The following is a 9,970-nucleotide window of genomic DNA, read 5'->3' on the forward strand; positions in this document are numbered from 1 at the left end:
GAGGAGCCCACAGTGCACCCAGGAAAACTGTGGCTCCTTCGAGGGGACTCAGACACCTCGCGTGGGGAGTACGTGTGACAGCGGTGTCTGGGATCGCAGATGGCCTGCAAGTGGGGGGCCGAGGTCGTGGTCCCACCACTCCGGGACCCTAAGGCCAGGCGGAGGGGCTGCCCGGGCCACAGAGGCTCCCAGTCTCATCTGAGTTTGGGTCCCTAGGAGTAGGCCGTCCTCTGCAGAGTGTGGGCGGGTGTCCCCAGGCCCTGCTCACGCACCCTCCCCCTGTCAACAGCCTCTCCCCAGCAGCCCTTGGCCGTGGTGCGGGTCACACTGGTCAGCATGAGGGACCGGAGCACTGAGGCCTTGCACCAGGTAGGTGCTCACTCCTGCTCCCTGTGCTCCAGCCCATTCCTCAGGGGCCCTAGGCCCACTGGAGGGTCCCTGGGAGACCCCCTGCAACTGCAGCTGGGCAGTGGGGCACCAGTGAGGCAGGTTGGCAGCTGGTTCTCATCAGCCTTGGGGCCTGAGAGCTGGGCTCACAGTGGAGGCTGGGGGTCTTTCCTGGCTGCACACCCCCAGGCGGTGGGCAGTGTGAGCACTGCCAGGGCAGCTCGGGCCCCAGGAGTGCGGGGCTCTGGGGTGGAGCTCCTCGGCCCCCAGGAGCAGGGGAGGGGCCAAAGCCAGTGGTTCTGGGGGGTGGGGCAGAGGAAGGCGGGGCTGGAGGTTCCCGCCCTTGCTCAGAGCTGACCTGGGGAGCCGGAGTAGGAGGGTGGTGCCCCTGGAAAGGCAGTGAATTAGAGGGACCTTCTCTCACCCCTGATCCAAGCCATCCTTCAGGGTGTGATTTGACTCAAAGGGAGGGACAGACCTGACACAGGGAGGAGGGGGCGAGAAGCCCCAGGTGCCAGTGGGGCTGGGGTCTGTCGGCCCGCCCACCTGGCCCCGCCCTCCTGTGGGATGCGTGGTCCTCCCACCCTAGGCCCTCACGGCTGAGAAGTGAGGGTTAGTTCACGTAGTTCAGCGTGGTGGGGGCTCAGCTGGACCCCAGCGTGGTCGGGACCCCAGCACCTGCCCTGAGCTGGGGCTCTGGCCAAGCTTCCTCACGCGAGAGGGGGCAGGGAGTGGGCTGTTTCTGATTTCGGAGAACACTCCCAGGGCTCATTCCTAAAACCTGTCACATAGTAACAATCTAAGTCCAATAAGGGCGAAAGAAAGCAGCCCAGGGCTGTGTGGCCCGACTGAGTGGCCGCAGCTTCCCTGGGAAGAGGCGGCGGGCTCTGCCGCGGGGGCGGGGGCTGCCACACGTAGACTTGAGCATCCTCCCGCGGAAGTTGCCTCGGTGACGGACAGGCGAGCAGGGGAGGGAGGGCCCACGAGGAGGAGGCCAGGCCGAGTGGCCAAGGCCACCGGTGTTATAACGCAGACAGGCAGGGTGGGCGCTGTGGGTGCAGAGGTGAGGGGAACCCTCAGAAGGGGCCACTCTGCAGGGCAGTCCAGAGGGGACGGGTGGAAGCCGTGTGGGCATGCCCAGTGGGGCACCGCAAGTGCAAAGGCCTGGGGCGGCGGGCGCAGAGCGCCGGCACGAGGGCGGTGTTAACTGTGGGCAGGACAGGGGCAGAACTGGAGAGGAGAGGAAGGCGTCCAAGTACCAGACTCGCCTCTGGCCTCTCCCTGCAGATCCTGGAGGCGGAGGCGGCGGTCGACCGTGCGGACCAGCACAGCCGCAGCCTGGACGACGTGCGCCCCACACCTGCCCCGCGCCGCGCACCGCGCAGCGGTCCCCTCGGCCACGCACTGGACCCCGCGCCCGAGCTCCTCTGCGGTAGGAGGTCCGTGGATGGCCTCTCCGTGGACCTGCTCAGGGAGGACCACCTCCCGGAGGAATTTGTGGTATAGATGCCTCGCGGCGCCACTCCACCCACACCGCACAGCTCCACGCACGTGGGGCTCCAGCCACGCAGGGCCACACCTGCCCCTCACCTCTCTCTGCCCGGGAGGCTCCCACCGCCCACCACCTGGTTGACTGAGGAGTCTGGCCCATCTTCTATACCTGGCGCTTCCTCCTGCGTCCTCACCTGTCGGAGGTGTGGAGCCCTCTCTGACGTGAAACCTGGAGTGATGATCGTGTCCCACTTCCTGTGCCGTGTGGACTGTGGTTGATCCGAGCTCCTTCCATACTGGTCTCCAGGAGACAGAAGCCAGGTCTGGCAGTCCAAACTGCAGGCAGTGGAGTGAGGCCTGTGCTGGCTGTACCCTGAGAAGGAAAGTGTCTTAGCTTCTTCTGGGCGTTGAAGAGACCCCTGGGGGTCCCCCACCACCGACCCAATGGATGGTGAGACCAATGGAGCAAGCCTTCCAGGAGTCCTTGAGCTCAAGGTCACCATCACTGTCACCTCCCTGGCCACAGGCTTCCCCGGACCACTCCCTTTGCAGCTCCTGCTGCTCAGTCCTGGGTGCACGGGACAGAGGCCCCTCTGTGGGGCGTCGGCCCAGCTCCTTCACCCAGGACCCCAGCAGAGCCCACCCTATCTGCCACGTGTACACAGGAGGCACCTGGCCTGGAACTGCACGGCTACGTGGCCACATGGTCCCATGAAGTGGGTGAATCCTCAGCAGGAAGTGGGAGAGGCAGGCTAGAGAGGAAGTGATCCCACGCTGAACACATCAAAGGGTGTTCCCAAAGGAAGCCCGCCAGCACAGGTGCACGAGGCTCAGAGCCTGAGTTCCTCCTTTCCAGTCAAAAGGCCAACTTTAAAACAGTGTCCCTTTTCCTGCCAGTGCCCATCCAGTCAGAAGGGCGTCTGCGCACGAGGGAGCCATGGCCTGTCAGCAGCGGGACATCGGGGCACCCAGCCTGCGTCAGCACTGGTCACCCTTCCGGGCCTTTCACTGCCATGGTCCTCCTCCCCAAATCAGAAGACTGGACGGGAGGTGCGGGCAAAGGTGGGGCTGCACCGCCCCGCCCTCCACGTCTGCACCCTGTCTCGAGCCGGCCTCACAAGCGGCTGAATAGCTGAGCCAGGTTTGCAGCGATTTCTGGAGAAGCGTGTTGAGGGACTTTGACCTTCGCTGGAGGCTGTGCTGTCGGAGCGCTAAGAGGCTAGTGAGCAGCCAGGTGTCCTTCTAACAGGGGACGCACCGGGGGCGGGAGCGCCAGGGCAGGTCCGTGGCTGGGAGGGCTGGCTGCTGTAGTTGTGCTGTGCTGTCCCTTCCAAGTCAGGGCAGCTTCCCCTCACCCATCCCCGCGTCTAGGGCCCTGTGTGCAGGGGGCTGTCCTCGAAGCCATCCACCTCGTGGACGGGGCGGAGTGGCTCCAGCCGGTGGAGGGAGCCAGCATCAGCCTGGCTTTGTGTCCCCAGATGGAGAGACAGAGCTGGCGCTGCATCTCACCTGCCTCCTGACCGCAGGTGGGACCCCTGCCTCGTGCCCTGCAGAGGCTCCAAGAGGGGCCGCTCCGAACAGGTGGAACTCCGTGGGTACCACCACCCTCCAGCCCGAGGCTGGTGACAGGCACCTGGGCGTGGTGAGACTTTTTCTACCTGTGGGTCCTCTCCCCTCACACAAGATCCGCACCCGCACGCCTGCTGCCGTCTGCGCCTGGACGCGCTGACCTGTGCCTCACTGTCGGAGAGCCCAAGACGTCGTCCCCTCCTTGTCCTGCTCATGCTGTGAGGACCCTGTGGGGCCGAGTCCACCTCAGGCTCATTTGGCGCCGGGTGGAGCCTGAGTCCCGGGTGGGGTGGGGCTGCAGCCAAGCTGACGCTGGTGGCCCTTTCTGTGAAGGGAAGCTTGTCTGTGCGCGTGTGACAAGAGCTGGACACACATCTGTGTCTGCACCTGGGTGGCCCCTGTACGCACCTGTACGCGGGGCGGCCGGGAGGCCACGCTGGCCCTCAGTTCACATAGGGAGGGCTCCTGGCCACTGGGGGCCTCCCCCCGTGAGGACCCTCCATGTCCCAGCGCTGTGTGGACAGAGGGACTTGGGGGGTGACAGCCCCTGCCCCCTGGAGCTCAGATTTATCTTATTTGTTTTTTAAAAGGTGACAAGAAACCTACCTTCATCTGTGGTGTGGGGTTGCCGAGGTCAGCGCCGCCGTGGGGCTGGGCCAGGCAGGGAGGGCGGGAGGTCGGTGGAGGCAGCCTCATCTCCCCAGCACCCCCTCACTGAACAGACTCCCCTCACTGAACAGACTCCCCGCAGGCAGGTCAGGTGCCGGCACCGGGTAGATGGCAGATGGGGAAGCGCTCCCAGCACGGAGCACGGTGAGGGCAGGGTCAGCAGCCGTGGTGCTGGACCTCCTGGGCTGCCCTTCGGTCTCCCCCCACAGGAGGTACCCACTCGCCCGGGGCTGCCCCGGGCACCGAGCCTGGTGCCACAAGGGCAGGTGGCAAGGGAGGGGAGCCTGAGTGTGGTCTGGGCCTGGAAGATGGTGTCCGGAGGTGTTGGGGCCTGAGCCCTGCTTTCCCGCGAATTTCCAAAATCATGCTGAGACAGGCCCTTATGAGAAAAAAAAATGAGTTTGCATGTGTCCTGATCCAGGGTCCAGGATGACCTTTTCCCCTTTAAAGGAATTTTGGGAGCAGGAGCCCAGCCCCACAGGCTGCTTTGCTGTTGCACAAAGCAGGTGTCAGGGAGGGGCGGCAGGCGTCAGGATGGGGCTGAAATAAGCTGTTTGGGGCCGCAACCTACACACACCCGTACACGTGCACATGCAAGCACACGTGTGCACACGAATGTGGGCAGACGTGGCGAGTCGACATGGGTTGGTGGAAGGACACTTCCACCGGATGCCCTCGTGGAGCTCCTAGCGGGGACTCAGAGCTGCGCTCCCGTCCCCGGCCCCGGCCGTCCCTCGGCCGCCACGAGAGGGCGCTGGCTGCACGCTCTGGCTCCTCAGAGGGCGGCTGCCGCGCCTGCAGGACGCTCAGGGACAGACCTGGGTGTGCGGGTCAGGCCTGGAAGCGGGGGTGGGGGTGGGCATGACCTTGTGGCGAGCCTGCTGGGGGGCGGGCTGGGGCATGCCTGGGATGGCCCGGTGCTCACCCGTGTGGTTTCCGACTGGCCTCCCGGTGAGGTCAGAGCCCCACGTCCAGGCTGCCCTTTCTTCTGTCACCCGGGTACAGCCCATCTTGAGGGTGGCCAGCGCCCTGTGTCCTTGGCAGATGAGAGGCAGCAGGGACCTCTGGCTGACCCCAAGAAACCACCAGGGCGAGGCTGGGAGTTCCGTTTCTGCCCTTCCTCTGTGCCTGGGTAGACACAGAAAACTGTGCCAAGTGTCTGTGAGCCACTCCGGTGGTCAGGGCACGTGGAGGACAGTCAGAGGCCAAGAGGGACCTCGCGTGGTCTCCAACCCCTTCCCCACGGCCCCCTCCCCACCCGGAGGAAGCGGCAGCCTAGAGGGGGGCAGCCCCTCTCCAGGAGAGGAACATCAGACGAACCACCTTCTCTTTTGGCGTCAATTAGGCCCAAAGGTCTCTCAGGCAAAGCAGATACCAGGAGACACCCGGGAAAACAGGCGTCAGCTGGCAGGGAAAGGGGTTTGTGAGAAGGGCCGTCATGGCTGGTGCGGGGCCTGCTAAATGGACCCACTCACCTTGTCCGGGGCGTGTGGCCCCAGGGCTGTGGGGGGTGGGAGCCCCCACACATCTCCCTCCCCATTTGTCAGGGCTAAGAGGGACACCCACCCAGGTTTCCTCTGGACCCCGAAGAGGGTGCAGATGGCTCAGGAAAGTGTCGGCTGGACAGACGCGACCACCAGCTACCCTAGCTGGGCAGGGGGAAGAGGAGGCCAGAGGTCATGCTGGCGGGTCTAATTCACGAGAACCTACGGGCTTGTTCGGAGCTGGGCCGACCGCCACGTCTTGCTGGGACCCGGGAACCTGCGCTTTGAAGGTACCTGCCTGTTTGCCCTTGGACCTGGTGCAATGGAGCAGCAGCCTGCGGTGGAGACCGCCCCTGAGGGCGGTTGCGCGGGACATGACAGCCGACCTGGGAGCGGTTGTGTCGGGGGCCTCGCCCTCACGGTCTTGGACCAGGAGTCCAGGGCTCCGGTCCTGCCAGCCCCCTTTGTTCCATGAAGTGTTTTGCACCCTGTGGCCATGTCACCCTCCCACTCTCCCTCTTGGGAGACAGAATCCATGTCCGGGGCATCCTTTCTCCAAGGACGGCTGCAAGTGGTTGGAGACTCAGAGGAGAGGAGCTGGGTGGCTGAGGCTGGGGCGGGGGCGGGGGTGGGGGTTGCCCTTCCACAGCTGACCGGGCACCCCAGGGGCGGGCTTCACCGGAGGCTCTGATGGCGGGGACTCAGAGCTGGGCCTCTGCGCTGCACTGCACCGGGCAGGGTGAACTGACCACGAGGCCATGACGCGCAGGCGCTGGGCCCCACTGGTGGTGTTCACATGGTTACAGTCTTTCAAAAAATGTGCAGAACTAGGGCTTTTTAACCATAAGCAGTTAAGATCGCCGTCTCTCCACTCAGCGTGCACTCCACACCCTCCCCGCAGTCGCGGGCGGAATCTGCGGGCATGTCGGGGCCCTGCTAGTGGGGAGGTCGGGTTTGGTGGGAGACAGCCAGGAGGTTCACAGTCACCGCCGGCTGGACGGGGGCAGCAGGGGCCTCCAGGAGGGCCCCTGCAGCCAGAGGTCACGTCTCTGGGGACCCAGACCCCCAGTGCAGGAAGGACGTGGGGACAGAAGAGAAACAAAGCCGGCACGGGGCCAGGGTTGGGGGCAGGGGGGCCTGCAGCTCAGGAGCCCCCGCACCCCCTCCCCGGGCCACGCTGCGAAGGGAAGCCGGCGCCTTAAACCTCAGGATGAGGAGGTGCTGGGGGAAAGCGGGCGTGTCTTCCCCAGTCAAGGGCCGGGTCGAGGACGAGGACGCAGCCAGAAAACACAGGGGGGTGCGATCGGAAGAACTGACCGAAGTGCCTCTCGGAGCTCCGTGGCGGTCTGCACTATTCGCCAGCTTTTTAAAGCTGTGACTTGATGGTTTTTAAGTTTTCCTCTAAGTGTTTTTCTGCATACCTACTTAAGAATGTGTAACATTATTTTTCCTGCAGGAGGGCCCCCATCACCAACTATGTACATAAGGTTCAGGCCTCAGGCCCAGCCCGCCCCCGGGACTCTGCTCCAGGACCTCTGATCACAGGCGGGGATGTGTCCCAGGCCCCCTTTGTTCTCTCCTTCCCTCCACGGGACATGGGGTTCCTGTGAACACAAACCCAGCTTTCCTAAGAGAGCAAATTTAGGAACATTTATCATTCATAGACTTCAGCCATGGGAAAAGGCCACGGCCTCCCGGGACTCTCCTGGTGTGGTGGGGGAGTCAGGGCGGGGGGCAGCCGGCAGAGGTGGGCGGGCGGTGGGGGTTGTAGCAGGAGGACTGGGCTGTCCAGGGTGGCAGCTCGGCCGGGCAGTGGGGGAGCAGGTCTGGGAGGCAGGTTCCCTAGGTGGCCACAAGACCCCGAAGCAGTGATCTGCCCGGCCTGGACAAAGGCCAGGTCCTCCCCTCAGCCGTCCCGGGACAGCAGAACGTGGGCGCTGGTCTGAGAGGTTCTGGTCCACACACCTGCCCCATGTGACCCTGCTGTCGCTGTGTAGATGTGGGAGCAGACGTGGGGGTGTGCCTGGCGGGCAGGCTCTGGCACATCTAATCCTTGTCCTGGTTTTGAAGTCTTCAAGGGCAGGCTGTGCCACATTTATGGCAGTATCCCCCATCTCCCCCGGGGAACGGCCCCGTGCTCAGTGGGCCTCCAAGGGGTGGCTGAGCAAGTGAGTGGAGGGCGGACTGCCTGGTGCAGGTGCTCAGGGACCTCAGCGGGCGGTGCCAGCTCCCTCTAGGCCCCGTGCTCTTCCTCCCCAGGAGCTGCACACACCCGCCCCCCCCCCCCAAGCAGATGTGTGGAGCCGATGTACGCTGTGCACAGACCCGGGGGCCTAGCATGAGCAGGGAGGTCCCAGGAATCCAGGGCTCCCCACAGGGACACCCATGGGGAGGCTGAGACCCAGTGGCTCCTTCCTCCACAAACGAAGTGTTTCCTGTCTCTGCCAACAATGCTAAATTGGAGACCACAGACCACTAGCCTTGGGGCTGACCCTCGGCCACTCTGAGGGCTGGAGGCTCCAACAGCCACAACAATGTGCTGACACAGCCCTGGCCGGTTCCCTGGGACACCTGACCCCGCCACGTGCTGGCCTCGGCGTGTGGACAGCTCCCTCCTCCTCAGCGCCCCTGTGACTGGGCTGTCAGGGTTCGGCCAGCTGCTCCCGCCCTGAGGCTCACAGTGACCGGGTCTGAGGCACCAGTGACCATCTTGAGTCCTGAGGGGGCGTCCAGGGCAGCAGGCAGTGTCTCCTGGGCAAGTCCTCACCTGCAAGAGGACACCGGGCTGTGGGGAGGGCAGAGAATGTGAAGGGGGCCTTCTGAATATAAAACACACACACGTTCAGTTGGTCCTTATTTTGTCTGCCTGTCTGCTAATCAACCTGTCATCTAACTGTCTGCACTGAAACCGTGAGTGCAGACTGGTTCCTGCAGTCCCAGCCCAGCCCTGCCGTTTAGGGGAGCCCCTTCTCCCACCGGGGGGACCCTGTCCCCACTGTCTCCCTGCATCTTTGTTTGCTCGCTGCCCCGAGGTGCCCAGGCTCCTGGCCTCGCTGGGCAAATGCACAGCCTGGAGAAGCAGCAGGAGCGGCGGGAAGGCCAGTCAGGGGCCCTGGACGCGGACTCACCCCTCCCCAGCGCCGGCCTGTGGGTTCTGGGGGGCATCCGTGGTGAGGCTGGGAACTGGAGCAGGCCGGTGGCCTCCCATGCTGAGTAGCTGTCCCCTCTCCAGTTGTGGACACCCAGGAGGCACTCGAGGGAGGTAGGGGCCCGATGGGGTGCAGAGCACCCAGCCTGAGGCACTGCGGCCACCGAAGTCCCTTGGGCTTGGACCACCTTGTCCCCTGAGGTGCTGGCTGTGCGTGGGGTGCTCTGTGGACCTGCTCTCTTAGCCGCGCACAAAATCTCTGCCAGAATCCAGCTTTTCATCGTATTTTTGGATATTAAAGCTTTCACATCCCAGTGTCGAAGAGTCCATTCCGACCTAAACCAAAATGTTAACCTTCTGCCTGGTTCTGAGGTTTCTGCTCGCCCCAAGCATGGCAGCCCTTGGAGGGGTGGGGGCTGCATTTCCCACTTGCGAACCCCCGCCTTGCCCGCAGGGCCGCCTCCTTGCCCGGTCAGGGGCCGGCCTCACTGATCAGGTTACTGGAGGCTGGGGTCATGCCCTCAGCGACACGGATGACCAGATGCTGGTCCTCTCTCGTGGGGACCCTGCATTTACAGGTCTCTTGGGGATCCCCGCTCGGCCCCCATGCTGTGGGACCGCAGACTGTTCCTGCCAGGACGGAGGTGGCCGCATTGGCCCCAGGGACGCCCGAGCAGCCGACACCTCCACCCCTGCCTGCTGGCTCTGCACGGTGCTCCCTCCCGGGGACTGTCCCCTCTGTCTGGACGCACTCTGTCCCTCAGAGCAATGGGATGACACGGAGAGAACAGCGTGGACAGCCCACCCCTTGTGGACGGCCCTCTGTGGCCGAGGGGCCTGGGGTCCCTTCTCAGACGCTTCAAGAGCCAAAGGAAGCACGGTCACTGCGCTCACACCGTGAACTGACCCTTCATGGACACACTCTGCAGCAGCTGGGGTGGGTGGAGGAGCCCACGTCTCAGAAGGGACATGGGGCTGGGTGCCCCTGCACTGGCCGGGGTGTCATGGCCAGAAATAGCCATGTGGTGTGTCCCCACCCGTGGCTGCCAGATGTCAGTGGAAGCAAACCTGCCCTCTCTTCTCCAAGTTCCCGGAGCCCCCAGCGCTGAGGGCCCAGGTCCCACTACATGTCTGCGTCGTGCCCATGGGCAAGGGTGTGTCCACGTGGGGGTCCTCATGGGGGGCCCACACGAGGAGGACTAAGGACGCCTGGCCACCTGCT

General features: G+C 64.3%; 1 protein-coding gene across 4 annotated transcripts in view; it reads left to right on the forward strand.

Annotated features, from left to right (window-relative positions):
• FRMD1 (FERM domain containing 1) overlaps positions 1–9,062 on the forward strand; it is a 36,140-nt gene extending 27,078 nt beyond the window's left edge. The window contains exons 13-15 of one of the 4 annotated variants that reach the window (XR_010381172.1): positions 290–369; positions 1,675–3,112; positions 3,357–9,062. Coding sequence is in view for 1 of the 4 variants with exons in the window: in XM_031456721.2 (XP_031312581.2) it covers positions 290–369; positions 1,675–1,893 (299 nt within the window). In the remaining 3 variants the exon portion in view is untranslated. Of the gene's footprint in view, positions 1–289; positions 370–1,674 lie in introns of all 4 variants that reach the window. The other 3 variants (XR_010381174.1, XR_010381173.1, XM_031456721.2) reach the window with 3 other exon arrangements.
• The last annotated feature ends 908 nt before the right edge of the window (positions 9,063–9,970 follow it).

Source organism: Camelus dromedarius, chromosome 6, assembly GCF_036321535.1.
Source record: "Camelus dromedarius isolate mCamDro1 chromosome 6, mCamDro1.pat, whole genome shotgun sequence".
Classification (NCBI taxonomy): domain Eukaryota; kingdom Metazoa; phylum Chordata; class Mammalia; order Artiodactyla; family Camelidae; genus Camelus; species Camelus dromedarius.